General features: G+C 39.0%; 1 protein-coding gene across 4 annotated transcripts in view; it reads right to left on the bottom strand.

Annotated features, from left to right (window-relative positions):
- The window catches only part of DZIP3 (DAZ interacting zinc finger protein 3), a 119,972-nt gene extending 101,196 nt beyond the window's left edge, over positions 1 to 18,776 (bottom strand). For all 4 annotated transcript variants that reach the window (XM_069069813.1, XM_069069816.1, XM_069069815.1 and 1 more), the window contains exons 1-2: positions 18,609 to 18,776; positions 9,609 to 9,700 (exon numbers count right to left, since the gene is read on the bottom strand). In XM_069069813.1, coding sequence (XP_068925914.1) covers positions 9,609 to 9,668 — 60 coding nt within the window. In that variant the 5' untranslated portion in view covers positions 9,669 to 9,700; positions 18,609 to 18,776. The remainder of the gene's footprint in view (positions 1 to 9,608; positions 9,701 to 18,608) is intronic.
- Positions 18,777 to 19,065: the final 289 nt, after the last annotated feature.

The raw sequence follows: 19,065 nt of genomic DNA, 5'->3' as shown, positions 1-19,065 counted from the left end.
TATTGCTTCAGTCACTAAATACAGAACCATTTAAAAAATCAACTGAACAATAACTGAAGTGTAAAATATGGCATGTATAACAGCTTTTTCTTTGTAGAAAACAAAACCCATTCAATTAGAAATGATGACAAAGAATGCTAATGGCTCACTATCAAAAGGACCAGCTCTTCAAGTCTCTGCTAAAAACTTCCTTCAGATGTTGCCTTGGGACCATCTGATATTCCCAGGCTGAATATTTATTAGTGACTTGTCTGAACTGCTACTAAAAAGGAAGCTAAGTTCAAACAACAAAATATCCTGCAGGCATCTTGCTGGGTACACTAAACCATTAATTCATTTTAATGACAGGGAACAATGAGAATTATGCAAATTAAGTATAACTTAAGTTTCCCAGTAACACTTTACTTTCCTTTGTTGTAGAATCAGAACATTTCACCTTTTTGACCAATCCATACTGTATCTAACTTGTGAGAATTCGGAACCCTCTGTCTGGTTCTATTAACTGTATAAGCAACTGCGAAAAAGAAAACCCAAATATCAGTGTATAACTGGGTTTTTTCCTTTAAATTGCCCAGATGAATCCAATGATATGGAAAAGCGGCCCTCAACTCAGAATGCTACTCTCCTTCCTCCACCAGTACTCTGAACCCCATGCCTCTTTTTTCCCAGTTGGTGGCTTTTGTTCCTTTCTCTTCTCTCTCACTAGTATTACTAACTTCTCTTTCCTCAAAATGACCTTCCTCACTGCCTAAAACATTCCTCTCTCTCCACCCCAAATGTCCTTTAAGAAATTCAATACATATTATAGTGTTTCCTGTGTGCAAAGCATAGTACTACAAAGTGGTATGGCTACAAAGACAAAAAAAGGAATTTTTGATTTTTTTGATATAAGTTTTTGAAGGCATAGAACCAAAGAACTGCTTTGCAGCCACAACAGTTATAATTTGGATAATTTCTGCAGAGAGTAATTCAGACTAAAAAGAGACATGCTAAGTTCAAAAATAGGAAAGCAGAGCTGTCAGTTGACCTGATACCATCATTCTGTCCCTTGCCCTGCCCCATTTGGTTCCAAAATGTCTTACCTATTCTAGTTTTTAGTTTTCTCATCTGTAAGATAATGACAATAGGAACAGGAATTGAGGCAGCTAGGTGGTGTAAATAGAAAACTAGGCTTGGTGTCAAGGAAGACCTAAATTGAAATTCTCCCTCAGACACTTTGCTGTGTCACCAATCATTTGACCTCATTCAGCCTCAGTTTCCTCATGTCTAAAATAGATATATTAACAGCACTTACAAGGTTGTCATGAGAATTGAATAAGAAAATACATAAAATACTTTGCAAAATTTTAATGTGCTATGGTAACGTTAGTTATCATTATAACAACTTAGATTTATCCATCCCTTTACAATTTACAAAGCAGCTTTACGTCCAGTATCTAATTTGATCCTAAGAACTCTGGGTGTTAAGCAGAGAAAATATTATCCCTAAATTTTACAGATAAGGAAATTGGGGATTAGGGAAGTTGAACAGCTTACTCAAGGTCAAATGGACAGTAACTCTCAAATAATTCCACCTCTCTAGGCTCCAACTTCCTCATCTGTAAAAGGAGGGGATCAGATGACCTCTGAGTTGCCTCTCATCTCACAAATCAATGTATTCAATTCTTTTGATTCCCAGGTTGCTTTTGGACTAGATGACTTGGTGACAAAACAGGAGGGCACTTCCAAACAGACCTGTAACTAGACAAGAATCCTCTCTTCTCAAAAATTAGACCTACAGCTTCCACTGAAATATGTCTGATGGGTCCTGATCCTTCCTGGCTCACCTGGGCCTTGCCTCACAGATCCTCCTTAGCAGGGGTTAGCAGAGGTTGAGAGATATGCTACTGGTCCCTCCCAATGGAAACGTCCTTATGACTTCAGCACAGGGACCCAGATTGAGACAGGCTCAGGGGTCTGACACTGGCACAAATACAGGCAGAAGAATTACACTACTTACCCCACCCACTGCTTCTCAGCCAGAAGATCCTCTCTTGGCCTGACCCAAACTCCTCCTAAAAGTCCCTTCACTCCCCCCCATCCTTAGTCGCTTTAGCTCCTTCAGCTGATCATCAAATGATCGAAATGACTTTTAAGGTCTCTTCAGAATTTGATGACTAAGAATAACTGGTTCTATCAAAAATCCTCTTTTTTCATCTCCTCTTATGGTTCCTGCACAGATCAATACTGATACTGAGTACTGATATCAGTACTGATATCAATTGATTGATACTGAGAGACAAAACTGGCTCAAGTCTCAACCGCTCTTCTGAGTGCCATCAACACTTGCCTATCTCGCGGGTGACTCAAACTCAACTTCTGTTAAAACTACACCTCCACTATCTTCTCAACTCTCCATCACAATGACCCCAACTAGCTTCTTCTGACTTCCCTGTTTCTAATAATGATACCACCATTCTTGGGTTCAACAGCCCTAGAATCAAGGCTAATTTTCCTTCTTCTTCATCCCCACATTGCCCCTACACAATTGATTCCAGCTTTATAATCTCTTTTATAAATTCGATTTTATTTTATTTTTGATTCCTAATTCTCTCCCTTCCTCCTTCCTCTCTCTCATTCACTGAAGAAGTAAGGAAAACAAAACTAGCCAGGTGGTACAGTGAATAGAGAACCAGCCCTGGAGTCAGAACGACCTGAGTTCAAATTCGACCTCAGACACTTCACACTTACTAGCTGTGTGACCTTGGGCAAGTCACTTAACTCCAACTGCCCTTCCAAAAGGAAAAAAAAAAGATGAAACCTATTACAAATATTTAAGTCATACAAAACATGAAGGAAAAAGAAAAGGAAAAGGGAAGATATTTCTGTCTGAACTCTGAATCCCTCAGCTAACCTGGTAGCAGGTAGCATGTTTCATTATGAGTACTTTGGAATCATGGTTGGTTATGCTGATCAGAGTTTCTAGGACTTTTAAGCTGATTTCTCTTCATAATATTGTTATTATTGTATAAACTGTTCTCCTGGTTTGGCTCAATTCCCTTTGCATCAGTTCATACAAGATTTAATATGTTACTGTCATTCAAATCTAATTATGTCAACTACTCTTCCCTAAAAAATCCCACACACCATAGAAAAGACAAAATTTCTAAAGCATAATTCTGATCATGTTAATGATCAAATGTCAAAGCATGTGCCCCAACTCAAAAATCTCTCTAGTACCCAATGAATAAACTAAAATTCTTAACCTGGCATTCAAGGCCTTCCCTAAACCTACTTTTATGTTCTTTTTTTTTGCTTTTTTTTTGGAGGGGGGAAGGAAGGGCAAGTGGGGTTAAGTGACTTGCCCAAAGTCACATGGCTAGTAAGTGTATCTAAGGCTGGATTTGAACTCAGGTCCTCCTGACTCCAGGGCCAGTACTCTATTCACTGTGCCACCTAGCCACCCCTTTTTTGCTTTTGTTGCTGTTTCTAAATCTACTTTTCAAGATTTATCATTAGAGTGATCAAGTGGAATGAGTACTTAGTTTGGAGGCAGAAAACCAGGGTTCAAATTGCTATTCTGCCTCTCATTACCCACGTGACCTTGGACAAGTCATTTAACCATTCTGGGCCTCAGTTTCCTCATAAAAGGGTTAAGCTAGACAACCTCTGAGGTCCCTTCTGGTTCTAAACTTATGATCCTATTCACTAACCTCCAATTCCCCTGACATAGATCCTATATTTCAGCTAAATTAGAATATCTGCCCTTTCCTGTACATTCACTATTCTCTCCCAATTCTAAATTTTTGTTCATGTTGATACCTCTTTCTGGAATGCACCCTACTATTTTTGCCTACAGAAATCCTATTCATCCCTCAAGATTCAATGCAAACAGCACCTCTTCAATAAAACTTTTCCTGATTGTCTTCAATCCAAAATGTTATCTTCCTTTTCCAAACTTCCATTGCAATGCATTCCCGTTTCCCTCAACAACCACCATATTTTGCCCTGTAGTGTAGTTTATATATATATATATATATATATATATATATATATATATATATATATGTATATTCATATCTTATCTTTTTTGTTTTTTTTAATTCATTTATTTATTTTTACTTTTCAACATTCATTTCCACAAGATTTTGAGTTAAAAATTTTCTTCCCATTTCTCCCCTCCCCCTATCCCAAGATGGCGTGCATTCTGATTACCTTTTCCCCCAGTCTGCCCTCCCTTCTATCACCCTCCTCCTCTCTTATCCCCTTCCCTCCTACTTTCTTGTAGGGCAGGATAGATTTCTATACCCCATTTCCTATATATCTTATTTCCCAGTTGCATGTAAAAACAATTTTTAAAATTTGTTTTTTAAACTTTTGAGTTCCAAATTCTCTTCCTTCTTCCCTCCCCATCCACCTTCATTGAGAAGGCAAACAATTAAATATAGGTTATATATGTGTAGTTAGGCAAAACACTTCCATAATAGTCATGTTGTGAAAGATTAACTATATTTCCCTCCATCCTATCCCGCCCCCCATTTATTCTATTTTCTTTGACCCTGTCCCTTTTCCCTGACCCTTAGCTTCTGACTACCCCCACCCCAATCTGCCCTCCCTTCTATCATTCCCCCTCTCTTATCCCTTTTCCCCCTATTTTCCTGTAGGCCAAGATACTCAGTTAAGTGTGTATATTATTCCCTCCTTAAGCCAAATGCAATGAGCTTAAGGTTGACTCATTCCCTTTCACCTCCTCCTTCTTCCCCGCCATAGAAAAAGGATTTTTTGTCTTTAATGTGAGCTAATTTACCCCATTCTATCTCTCCCTTCCTCCTTCTCCCAATATATTCCTCTCTCACCCTTTAATTTTATTTTTTAGATATTGTCCCTTCATATTCAACTCACCTGTATATATCTATCTATCTATTCCCTCCAACTACTGAGAAAGGTCTTATGAGTTACAAATATCTTTCCATGTAGGAATATAAAGTTAAACTTTAATAAGTCCTTTATGATTTCTCATTCCTGTTTACCTTTTCATGCTTCTCTTAATTCTTATATTTGGAAGTCCAATTTTCTGTTCAGCTCTGGTCTTTTCATCAGGAATGCTTTAAAGTCCTCTATTTTAGTGAATATCCATTTTTCCCCTGAAGTATTATACTCAGTTTTGCTGGGTAGGTGATTCTTGGTTTTAATCCCAGCTTCTCTGACCTCTGGAATATCATATTCCAAGCCCTCTGATCCCTTAATGTAGAATTTTGTGTTATCCTGATTGTATTTCCACAATACTCAAACTGTTTCTTTCTGGCTGCTTGCAGTATTTCTCCTTGGCCTGAAAGGTCTGGAATTTGGCTACAATATTCCTAGGAGTTTTCCTTTTGGGATCTCTTTCAAAAGGCAATTTCAAAAGGGGTGGCCAGGTAGCACAGCGAGTAAGAGCACCAGCTCCAGTGTCAAGATGACCTGGAGATCGAATCCTGGGCTCAGACACTCAGCACCACACCCAGAAATAACTGGCCATGTAACCTTGAGCAAGTTACTTAACCCTGATTGCTTAAAAAAAAAAAAAAAAGGCAATTGGGAAATTCTTTTAATTTATATTTTACCCTCTGGTTCTAGAATATCAGGGCAGTTTTCCTTGATAATTTCTTGAAAGATGATGTCTAGGCTCTTTTTTTGATCATGGCTTTCAGTTAGTCCAATAATTTTTTAATTACCTCTCCTAGATCTATTTTCCAGGTCAGTGGTTTTTCCAATGAGATATTTCACATTGTCTTCTATTTTTTCAATCTTTTGGTTCTGTTTTATAATTTCTTGATTTCTCATAAAGTAGCTTTCATTTGCTCCATTCTAATTTTTATGGAATTATTTTCCCCACTGAGCTTTTGGACATCTTTTCCATTTGGTCACTTCTGCTTTTAAAGGCATTCTCCTCATTGGCTTTTTGGACCTCTTTTGCCATTTGGGCTAGTCTATTTTTTAAGATGTTATTTTCTTCAGCATTTTTTGGGGTCTCCTTTACCAAGCTATTAACTTGTTTTTCATTATTTTCTTGCATCACTCTCATTTCTCTTCCCAATTTTTCCTCTACTTCTCTTAACTGATTTTCGAAATCCTTTCTGGGCTCTTCCATGGCCTGTGACCAATTCATTTTTCTTGGAGGGTTTGGATGTAGGAGCTTTGACTCTGCTGTCTTCTTCTGGTTGTATGCTTTGATTTTCCTTGTCACCTAAGTAAAATTCTATAGTCTGAGATTTTTTTTTTTTAAAGCAATCGGGGTTAAGTAACTTGCTCAAGGTTACACGGCCAGTTATTTTTGGGTGTGGTGCTGAGTATCTGAGCTCAGGATTCGATCTCCAGGTTATCCCAACACAGGAGCCGGTGCTCTTACTCGCTGAGCCACCTGGCCACCCCTAAGCAATCAGGGTTACATGGCCAGGTGTTTCTGGGTGGGTGCTAAGTGTCAGAGCCCAGATTCGATCCCGAGGTCATCCTGACACTGGAGCCGGTGCTCTTACTCACTGTGCTACCTGGACGCCCCCTGAGATATTTTTTTACGCTGTTTTCTCATTTTCCCTGCCAAATACTTGACTTTCTAATAACTCTTTGTCAAGATAGGACTCAAGATAGGACTTTGTCAAGATAGCTTCCAGTAGTTGTGGGTGTGGGTGTGGGTGTGGGTGTACTGTCCCAAGCTTCAGGTGTTTTGTGCAGCTGTTTTCAGAGATACTTCTAGGGACCTGTAAATTTTCAGGTCTTTCAAGGTGGTATGATCAAAGGAGAGGTGTTTACTCCTTTTCTGGCCTGTGCTCTGCTCTGTGAGTGACCACAAGCACTCTTTTCTGCATTGGACCTGTGAGGAGGATTCCTTCTTTACAACAGCCACAACTTCTGCCACACCATTGTTCCTTTTTAACTCCAGGACCGCCACCCAGGACTTTGACCCAGATCTAAGCAAGGCAAAGCAGGAGAATCCTGCCTCAGTGCCAGCAAAGAGATCCCTGCAATCACCCTCTGATCAGCCACTCAATCCCCACACTGTCTGTGGACCAGGAGCTCCAGAAGCAGCCACTGCTGCTGTTCCTGCTGCCACCACCACTACAGCCACCTCTACCACTCCGGGGGTTGGGGCAGGACCAAGCTCCTCTCTCAGGTCCCATAGAGTTCTTCCATTGACCTTCTATGTTGTTTTTGGCATTTGTGGGTTAAAAAGTTTGGAAACTGACACAGTTACCAGTAATTCAGTCCCCTGAGGCCTGCTCTAGTCCTGTCTTTGGTGGCACAGCACACACTGGACTGCGCTCCGTGCCTAGCCCAGTATGATAGACCCTTCCTGTTGACCTTTCAAGTTGTCTTGGCTAGAGATTTGTTTCACTGTGTCATTTTGTGGGTTCTGTAGCTCTAGAATTTGTTTAGAGTCATTTTTTACTGGTATTTGGAGAGATTTGAGTGAGACCTCAAGCAAATCCCTGCTTTTATGCCGCCATCTTGGCTCTGCCCCCATTCATATCGTATCTTGACGGCACACAATAGGCATTCAACCAATAGCTGGTTAATGAAGTTGTAAAGAAACTTCATCTTATGACATAAGGGCTTAACTTTTTTTGTGTCATGTGTCATCTGATAAAATCAACTGGACTCTGCTGGATAATATTTTTTAAATGCACAGAATTACAAAGGAAACCCAAATTTAATGAAAATAAAGATGTAGATTTTTTTCCCATTCAAATTCACAGACTCCCTCAAATTTTAGCAGATCCCTTTAAGTCTCAGGTTAGGAACCCTTATCCTATGGGTTGGGCTAGGTAGCTGCTAAGGTTTCTGCTAAGCTGTCTAATTCTGTAATTCTTTTTATCAAATATTTTTAAAGCTATCTTAATGTACTAATAATTTATAGAAATGTAGTGATTTGGCCCTGGCACAATGAAAAAGAGCTTATTAATGCTTAATGATTGATTTTAAACCTATGTAGCTGTACAATATTTCATTCTCTCAATTACAGCCAAAGACAAATGATAAACTAGAAAATTGCTTTAAGTGTTACTCTGTAATTCTCTTAATAATCATTATTCAAGGAAGAATTTATACTGTAACTTATTTTTTTTCCACAGAATTTATGTATTGCTAATACACTTGCTTGAAACAAAACATATCTGCCTTCACAACTAATGATTAGGCCCTCAATCCATCTGTGGAAAGTTGATGCCACAATGCAATAGGTTGTAATGTGGATAAATTTATCCTTCTGCCCCACACAGTTGTTTATAAAGGTTTTCTTTTCTCAATCTGATTCTCATAATTCTTGCTTTAGCTCAATTTGCTTATGCTTCATATGTATATTCTCTTAAACAGTTATAGAGCTGGGGCAGCTAGGTGAAGCTAGGTGAAGAGCCCACTGGCCCTGAAATCAAGAGGACCTAAGTTTAAAACCAGCCTCAGACACTTGACAATTTACTAGTTGTGTGATCCTAGGCAAGTCATTTAATCTCAATTGCCTCCAAAAATAAACAGTCATGTAGATAATGAGTGTTGGACTTATTGTTATTTTATACATAATCATTTAATAGCTATATACTCCCCCAACAATACATACTGCCTCAGCTTTATAATTCATTTATTAACAATTAAGATCAATCTTCATGATAAGACTATAAATGATTAAAATACATCATAAGATACACCAAAAATTGTATTGCCACTGACTGTGGGAGTTGGTGAGTTAAGAGGTTGGTTTCTGAGACCCATCTTTCTTCTCCTGTGGAGAAGCAAGTCATATTAACAAAACTGAAGGAAAGGGAAACTACACATTTAATCTTTAGCATCTATCCATTCATTCATTCAATAAATACTTAAGGAGGACTTACTTTATTAAGTGCTGTCATCACATTGTAAACTCCAAGAGGGAAAGTCCCATACTGGGCAAGGGCCACTAAATGAAACCCAAGTTATACTGCACCAAACATTTAAAAAAAAATACAACTAATAACAGAATATGCTCACATAACTTCAGAGACTTTTTTTTAATCTATTCTCAAGGTATGTTCCAATGTAAGATTCAGTCCAGTATCCTACAACTTCTACTTTTTAGTCTATGGAGCTAAACAGTAAGAACTGATGTTCAGATAATAACTCACACTTATATTGTACTTTAAGGTTTACAAAGTATTTTCCTTATAACAATCCTATAAAGGAAATAGTACAAAATAATCTTCATTTCTACAGATCAGGAAATTAAAGCTTAAAGAAAGTTAACTGTGGGTCTAGTCACTGTCAAAATGGACAAATTCAATTCATTTCTGACTCCACTCTCTTTTAATTTTTTTTTTTAATTTTTATTTTCAGTACCAAATTTTCTCCTCCCTCCAGCCCCTACTACACCCATTGAGAAGGCAAATAGTCCTCTTATACTGACCTTGATATGGTATAAGCTTCTCAACAATAAAAGAAGCAATTCATTTAGATTCACTATGCAATATTCTATTTACTGAGGCAGAGAAAGGGGCCTCAAATAAAGATTATATAACAGATGTTGAAAGAGAAAGTTCAATTGATTTCTCATTCCAATCAAAGTTTTTACTATTTTCTGAAAAGTCCTTTAATAACTGGATAAAATAATTAAGTTTTACTCTTACCATTAGATCTTCTGATGTCTTCATTTGTCTCTCAGTTTTTCTCTTAGTGTGATTCTCCATAGCTGAACTCCTAGTATTAGGTTCAATGGAAGCTAAAAGAGAAAAAATTTGTTCAAAACACAGAAAACAATCATCTTGGTTAACTTCACAGCTCCTGATTTATTGAAACCTTAGTATGAAAGTCTCAAAGACTTCACCATACTGTCCAAAAAAATAATTGATGGTAGATGCCATATCTTTTTGGAAAAACAAAGAAATCTTTGCCTTTCCATTACTGGGTGTCAGTAGATACCACAAAGACTTAATACAAAGCACCCTGCATCTTTAACAGTTATATAATAGCAAACAAACAAAAAAAAAAAAAGAAAGATTACTCTGAGGCATGATTCCAGGTTAATTTGAATGGAATGGTCCCCTGAAATTACTTTTTTTTGGTAGAGATAACCCACTCTGAACAAAATGTATTTTAAACAACCTAGCCTGTTTAAAAAAAAAAAAAGTTGATAACTTGGTTTCTCTTTAAGTCAGCTTCTGGGCTCTCATCCTTTCTAGGTAATCAGGTTTTCAGAAATAATTAGCATTCAAGAATATTCTAAGGTCAACATCTAAAGTGAACTGATGTTGAAAAACAATTAACTATTATAGGAAAAGCAATGACCTGCTGTTTTTTAATTTCCTTATCTGGACAATGATTCAAATTGGAAACTAATACATTAATGGCCTATGCCATAGCAGAAAAAAAAATGCACACACTAAGTCAAGTTCAATTTAACAAACATTTATTAAGTGTTACATGCCAGGCACACGGGGAGAAACAGCACAGAATCCTATAGAGAGAAGGCCATGAAGCCGGGAAGACCTTGCTTCCAGTACCACCGCTGAAAGATAACAGCAATGGGGAGAAACTCTCTAAGTCCATAAAAGGAAGCTCTGAATTAACAGGGAAATGCTCCCTCACCAGTAAACGTTCCGTACCCACACTGATGAAATCACAGTTCCAGATAAAATGTATGTGTGAATGTATGCTTAAGCACACACCACTGTGCCAGGCCCTGGGGGTATAGAATCAAGAATACAAAATCCCTGCCCTCAAGGAGTTGATATTCTACTAACTAAATATTGCATTGAATTAATATAGTCATTTGGGTAGTATTGGTACTTTAGTATGTTTAACCTTCCTAGCCAAGTAACAGCAACCCCTTCACTACTGCCTATCTTTTTATACAGCACTTCAAAGTTTGCAAAGCACTTTACACCTGTTATCTCTTTTGTTCTCACAACAGCCCTGCAAAATAGGAAACTGAAGCTAAGAGGTTAAGTGACTTACCCTGGATCACACATCTACTAAGTAGGTATCTGAGGTAGAATTTGAACTAGTTTACTGACCCACCTAGCTACCTAGTATCTGGAACATCCTTCAGTTTGCTCAGATCTTCCTCTATTTCTGTTAGAAAATGTTAAAGAGTTATGTTCTATTTATATAGACCTAATATATATATATATATATATAATATATATGATTATATATATATATTATATATATATTAAATATAATTGGTGGGTCAATGCAGATATTTGATATTTTTTGTAATTTTAATTAATAGGATATGGTTTTTTTCCGTGATATTCCTCAAAAATTATTAATGGTATATAAAATATAAATGGTTGACAGTTTCATATACTCTGTCCATTACATGATGAAAACAGTTTTGTTTTGTTTTCACACTGAATTCCCTGTATTTTCTGGGTATATCATCAAACCAACTGCAAATAATATTTTAACCTCAGTTCCGCTTGTTCATCCTTTAATTTACTTTTTTGTATCTCGATTTGTTTCTTTTAATAGCCAAGCCATTTTTCATAAATATTTAGCAGACCACATAACTGCAAATCCTCCCTTTCCTCCACTCTTAGATGACTTGCTTCTGATTTCAGTTCACCTATCTGTTCACTCCTAATTCTGATCATGACTCACCTATCATCAATAAGGATTTCCCTAAAAACTTCTTTTGGCCATCCCTCTTCCTAAGGACAGAAATAAATTTAGTAAAGTTGCTTTCTAACCACAGAGCAGAAAAAAAAAATTATCATTCTTTTCATATGTCATTGTTTCTGATATGAAAAGACAATCTGAGGGGCAGCTAGGTGGTGCAGTGAATGGGAAAAACTGGCCCTAGAGTCAGGAGGACCTGAGTTCAAATGCAACCTCAGACACTTGACACTTAATAGCTGTGTGACCTTAGGCAAGTCACTTAACCCCAATTGCCTTGCCTTCTCCCCTCCAAACAAAAGACAATTTGTTCTTTAACTATAACCAAAAATAATTTGGATGGCTAAAGTCAATCAATCAATAAACATTTATTAAGTACCTGATATGTGCCGGGAACTGTTTTAAGTGAGGGGACACAAAAAAAAAGCAAATGATAGTCTTTGTCCTCAAGAAGCTTACCATCTTACAGACTCTGCAGGAGTATGAAGTAGGACATTTTGCCACCGGGTGCTTTACCAAAGACCCACCTTCTCCCATCCAAATACAGGAAGTTGTGTTGTGTCTCCACTGTACAGCTAGAAAGAATAACTGGCACCCCTACCCACATGTGTTAAGCCCCTTTGATCAGCAGAGTCTACAATTCTGCACACTGGTATAGAACCTCAGGTTTTACTACTTTCTCGCAATGAATTAAAAATACCGAGTTCACATTTTGGAATAAATCAATTCCTAAAGAGTTGGTTATATAGTAAATTTCTTTAATTCAAACACCAAATATTATTCTTTTTAATGGATGAAGAACCTGAGGCCCAGAATGATTTGCCTGAGATCACCCAGGGAATAAATACATGGAAGAGGGAGTACTGGAAGTTAGGAATCAGGGCCGCTTCCACTGTCCCATGCTGCCTCACTTTATATCAATTCCATAAGTATGTACATACTAAGCATCCGTTTTACATACACACTAAGCTGGCTTCTTTCGGTGAGAAAAGGAGGAAGGGAGACTGGCTCAGAATTTTTAGTGATCTGCCTAAGGTCTCACATTTTCTGACTCCCAGTACAAGCTCAGTCATTGTACCAGAGGTTGTTTACATACCAGATTCACAAAAAGCAAGGTTCCTTAAGGGAATTCAACAGCTTCTTTAAAAAAGAAGTGAAATCACAACAAACCTGTTTGCTTCTGTCTGGTCTGTCATTTCCAATCCAATATTAAAACAGAGGTTGGGTTCCCAAACAATGAACAATATTGCGTGAGAATTTTGCTACCTCCAAATTTTGGAAAATGCCTCAATATTAAGTATACTGATTAGATATTGAATGGATAGTTTTGCAGAACAAGAACTCCATATAATTACATGTTTAATCTTTTTGGAACATTTGTTCAATCCATGATCAATCAAGTATTAATTAGGCACCACCAACTTGTCACACACTTTGCTAAGTGCTCAGGACACAAGTAAAATGAATGAAACAATCTTTACTCAGAGGGAAGTAGGTGACATACTAGATACAGTATTGGACTTGGATTCAGGAAAACCTGAATTCAAATTCTGCTTCAGACCCTTATTAATTGTGTGACCCTGGATAAGTCACTTAACCGCTTCTTCCCTCAGTTTCCTTCTCTGTAAAATTGGGGATAAGAGTACTTACCTAACAAAGTTGCTGTGAAGACTGAACGAGAAACACACACACACATACACCCACACAAAACGCATATATATGTGTGTGTATGTGTGTTGCAAACCTCAAAGTATATATGAATGCTAAGCTATCATCTTATTATTACTCACAAGGATTTTATTCTAACCAGAGAGACAAGTAATATACCAATAAATATAGCATCAATATTAAGTAAAAAAATTTATGAGGAAATATCACATCCCCAAAAAAAAATACTTCATAAGAAGGATTAAACCATTAAACACAGACTATGTCTGCCCAATTAACCAGAGAAGTCTAATACTATAGTTGATCAATTTGAAGAATTTGAGTCCCAAACTTCACTTTTCTTTTAAATTAGCTGGTTGGCATCACATTTTTTTCTTTCTAACTTTGCATTTAAGCTCCAATATTTAAGTTTATGATGTTTTTGTTTCTTTTCTCTATTCTGTATTTGTGTTCTGGTGTTTGAGCCTAAAATAAAATTTTGGAAAAAAAAATAAATTAGCTGGTTGGCTCCTGAATGTGTGCATTGGGCTTGTGGACTTCTAGCTGGGAGTGGACGCTCACCTGGAGGATGTAAAGAGCCAAGGTAGTTTTTCTGAAGGCCCCCCCACATGTGAAGAGAACTCCCCAGTTCCATTTGTTAAGACAAAAACTTAAAAAGAGCTTTCATTTGGTGACGTTATAAGAAGCACTGTGATGACTCCCCTGATGACAGATCTGACAGTAAGGTGGAAATTTTATCTCCCTAACAACCAGTCACCCAAATAAACCACGAACAACCACTCTGTCACTGGGAGAGGCCCCAACAGCATGCTCTGACACATCTGACACTAACATGCCCTTGGTTACCATCCCCCTCCCAACTTGCATTTGATGAATTGCTCTGAGTCTTCCTCCAGCTTCCCAAAGATACGGTGACAAAAAAAATATGTTTTCTAAGAGCAGCAGATTCCGTTCTTTTGTGCCACATTCTTTTCCATCCTCCACAAACTGGAAAATTTCTAAGTCAAGGGATCACAGAATTCAGGGCTGGAAAAGACTGATTACAGATTATCTAGTTCCACTTCTTTTTTTTTTTAATACAATTTTATTTTATTCTTAATTCCAATCAATCAACATTTATCAAGTACCTACTATGTGCCAGGCACTGTTCTAATTGCTAGAGATACAAAAAGAGGCAAAAGATAGTCCCTTCCCTCAAGGAGCTAACAATCTAATGGGGGAGACAGCACGCAAATATTTGTAAAGCAAGCTATATACAGGATAAATGAGAAATAACAGAAGGAGGGAATAAGTATTAGGAGGGAATGAAGAAGGATTCCAGTAAAGGAGGAATTTTAGTTGAGACAAAAAGAAGCTCCAAATCCACTTCCACCCACTGAGAAGGCAGGAAAGATAAAACACATTACAAATATGTACAGACGTGCAAAACTAATTTCTCTACTAGCCATGTTCCCAAGAAATGCCCCATTTTTTATTTTTTGTTTTTGTTTTTTGGAGGGCAATTGGGGTTAAGCAACTTGCCCAAGGTCATACGGCTAGAAAATTTTAAGTGTCTGAGGCCGAATTTGAACTCAGGTCCTCCTGACTCCAGGGCCGGTGTTCTATTCACTGAGACACCCAGCCGCCCCTAAATGTCCCATTTTTTACATATGAGGAAACTGAGACCCAGTGGGATGAAGTATCTGTTTTGCCCAAGATCATGCAGAATATCTGAGTGCCCTAAAGTCGTCAATTCAATTGATTACTAACTCTGGGGTCACTGAACATGAAAAGACATTCATGTTAACTTTCAATGCTACTGTTAAAGACTGGTTTTGGTTTTTTTTTTTTGCTTTTTAGGCAGCAGTATTATATAATAAAGAAAACACTCATTCCTAATTTAAAGGACATAGGTTCAAATCCTATGAATGCCCTTGGGCGAGTCATTTGTAAAATGAAATGGTCTCTGGGAGACCTAATCCAATGAACCTAATTTAAATCTTTTTTTGTTTTTTTTTTAAGATTATAACACTGGGGCAGCTAGGTGGCACAATGAATAGAGCACTGGCCCTGGAGTCAGGAGGACCTGAGTTCAAATTCATTCTCAGACAGTTAACACCTACTAGCTGTGTATCACTCAACCCCAATTTGCCGTGGGCTGCTCAGTGTCCAGCACTTAGCACGATCCAGATCCGTGAATAAGAAATGACCAGGCCATGTGGGTAGTTCGAGGAAGAAAGATGAACTCCATTTATTGATTCTTGGGACAAGGTTTTTATAGAGCAATGAGACAAAGGAAGGGATCTCAAGTATTTATATCATTGCTCTTATCCTGGAAGTAGCATGGCAGTAAGACCTTTTGTTCTCTAGGTGCCAGAAAGTCTTAGGAAGAGCCAGTTAACTTCTTTCATAGGCAGTCACATTACAAAGGATGCTATTGAGAGCTGGCTTCAAGGCCTAAAGCCGAAGCCGCATCACCAAGTACATCTGAATAGGAACTGACCACCTAAGAATTCAAATATTTAGGTTTTGAACAACTAAAGTCTTGGGGCAGAGCCTGCTGGTCTCAGAACTCAAATAATATCCTTATAAGTGTAACCCATATCAAAAGAACTCAGGAGTTAACTTGACAAAAAGCCTCTTCTCAAAGAGGTCACTGATATCAAGGCAATTTATATGAAGTCCTGGCTCAGGCCTCTGGCTCCCAACATCAAGTGCCATTTGCCTTCCCCCCTCCAAAAAAAAAAAAAAGAGTATAACACCATGAAGTTGAAGAAATGGTAGCCTACATGGGACCAAACAATTAGTTTGGGGTTTAAAATGCTCATTGCCAGTGGGGTACTAAGTAAAGTAACTAAGATAATGGGAAAGAAGATCATATCCATGAATGTAAAGTATCTTTTTTTCCTTTAATATATCATTTTTTTTTATCTACCCTAATTAAAAGTCAATGAATCTACTCTAATCAAAGGCAAAGAATTGATTCACAAGTCAACTGTTTGGAACTCTGAAAAGTGTTTTTCTCATGTAAACAATATTAAACACAATAGTCTCACTCTCAAGCCCACAGGGTGAGTGCCTTCTAGCCCAATATCCATTGAATCCCCTGAACTCAAGGCAGGTTGGCTGTCCCTACACTAATTTCTGTCAGAGTACCTTCCCTATATGTCCAAGTAAGGTGAAAGCCACATTGTGGGGAAGGGAAGGTCTTAGGGGTGAAGAGAAGTAACAAGAAGGCCTGTCTTGGCAGTGAAGTGAATAGAGCCCTAGTCGAGGAAGACCTAAACTCAAATCCCACCTCAGACACTTACTAGCTGTGTCACCCTGGACAAGTCACTCAACCCTGTTTGCCTCAGTTTCCTCATCTGTAAAATGAGCTGGAGAAGGAAATAACAAACCAGTCCCATACATTTGCCAAGAAAACCCCACTGGGGTCGGGGAGAGTGAAAAACAACTGAACACTTGTCCCAGCATGCCTAGATGTCAAGAAAGCAGGCTCTGCCATAGAGGCTAGACACGTTTTTTACTTTGCTAAGGCTCCATTTTCTCTTAAAGGTGTGAGATAACATCAGTCTTCAAGTTATACCTGCAGTCTTTTCTAAGTTCTGCCTACAAGGTCCTTCCTACATGAAATCCTCAGTTTATAAAGCTGTGCTCCAGAACAAAGGGTAGGCTGATTTATAAATCAACTGCTTGGACCTCTGAAAACTACTTTCCTCATGTAAACAACATTAGACACGGTGGTGGACTTACTCAAGTCAAACCCACCTACGCTATGCCTATGTAATGTACTCCCCTCCGGGGAAGAGGGGGAGGGCGTTACCACCTGTGGTTTCATTTTCATTTCCCAATGAGGACGCCCCCTCCGTCATTCCTGACCTGTAACTATCCTGCACCTAACCTGTCCCTGAAATGGTGCACAAATGTTAACTCCGCGGCCTGAACCCACGCCATCTGCAGCCACCAAACAGTGCGTCATCGGCATGATGGGAGGCCCTCAGCCGGCACGAAGCTCCGCGCTGCTCTGGGGACCATTTTTTCACAAACCAAAGCGGAGGCACAAAGCACAAAAAAATAAAAAAGATATTCTTTTTACAAAGTCACATTAAAAAATACGCGTTATTTTCTTGGCTTCAGACTCTTCCAGGAGGCAGGCTCTCTTTACCGTACGCACAGGTTAGTAATAATACATAAGCAAAGCAGCCCTGCTGGACATCCTGTCGGCACTATATTTGACTTTGACACCTGTTCGGGGTCACACAGAGTTCTGCAGGACCGGCTAATTCTCCTCTCCGGCGGCGCAACGTCATCGCCAATCCCTCTCCTCCTGCCCCCTCCCCCACCCCCATCTCCTGGCCTGGGTCCTGCCTGTTTTGGAAAGAGTCTCCCGAGAGCTCTTCACCCCGACTGAAATACTTCTTGTTTTCCTCACTTAACCTCTGAGAGAGTGTGAGTGAGTGTGAGTGTGTGTGTGTTTAAAGCAAATCTGAAGAGTTTCCCCCTGGGTGCGGGCAGGAAGCCAGAGGTTGGGAAAGAGGGATGGATTTATAAAGCCAGGTAAGCCGCGGACACGAGCCCTGAGGATTCATCAGGATCACGTCGTGAAATGTTTTCCCAAAGACTCATCGCCGCCGTTCCTTCGGATTTCCCGAACACCATTAAGAAGCAGAGTAGCTGCGGTGCTGAGAGACCCACTCATTAATCCACTGCAGACCAGGCACCAGGAGGGCTTCAGTATGCAAAAACGCAACTCGCTCCTTTCCCAAACTTTTTAAAGTGTGGGTTAAAACTTTCCCCTTTTAAAGCTCTCAACCTGCTGCTGTTCGTGGCAGGTCCTCCCCCCCAGAGGAGGAATATGGAGGAAATGTTGGGGTGGGGGTGCAGCGCGGGAAGCAGTCTCTTAAAAAAAAAAAAAAAAGGCAGTTTCCAAACTATAGTAGGAAATAAGAAATTACCCCCCCCCCCCCATAGCCTCTTCTCCTGCCCCCAAAATACGCTAAGAGTTGGGCTGAATTTTAAGATAGAGAAATGAATGAATGCACTATATGAACTAAGTTGTGGAATGAGACTGAAAGAGGAAATGAGACAAGTATGGGTGTATATTTTAGGCTACTTAAATAAACATCCCGAGGTGAAACTATCCAGGGAAAAGTACTCTAGGGGAACTCCAGTCCTTTACAAGCCCCCGTTTCTATCATTCACTACAGAACACAGAAACAGATCTGCAGAAGCCCAGAATTAGGACCAGAAGCGTTTGGCAGCAATAGCAGCCGCCGCATGGGGGCTGTGTTCCTAGAATCTGGCAGTAATTAATTACACAAATATTTTAACAGGGTTCAGTTAAAATCACAAAACGTTCTTACCGTCCTAGGATAGAATGAGATGTCTTTAAAATTCTTAGGTAGGGACAAGACGTGGGTGGATCTGAGCTTCTTTGCTGTGCTCACACCAGCAGGGAAAAACTTCCAGATAGTATGAAACTGAAACCAAACTCATTTGGTCTTAATAACTGAGCCCTCCTTCCTGGAACTTGAGGGACCCGCCCCTTCCCAGCAACCTGTGCTCTCACATTCAGGCTTGCTACAAATGTGTCCTCTGAGGGCAGCCTAGAGTCTCTTGGTTTATTTGTTTGTGTTTGTTTTGCTTTTATTTTTTAAATACAGAACCTGCATTCACCTTTAACCTACCTGGTCAGGTAGCACAGTAAACTGCACTAAGTTGATTTTATCTGTAGCACCTAGGGGCACCACCACCAACCCCTACTCTCAGAATGGATTCCACCAGACAAGGTTACTCCAATTTCAAAATACAATGATTTCA

This window comes from Petaurus breviceps, unplaced genomic scaffold (assembly GCF_028583685.1).
Source record: "Petaurus breviceps papuanus isolate PSGF00001 unplaced genomic scaffold, PetGlider_PUasm1.0 90792, whole genome shotgun sequence".
NCBI classification, from domain to species: Eukaryota; Metazoa; Chordata; class Mammalia; order Diprotodontia; family Petauridae; genus Petaurus; species Petaurus breviceps.
The sequence above is the reverse complement of the archived record's forward strand: the minus strand, read 5'-3'. Positions and strand labels throughout refer to the sequence as shown.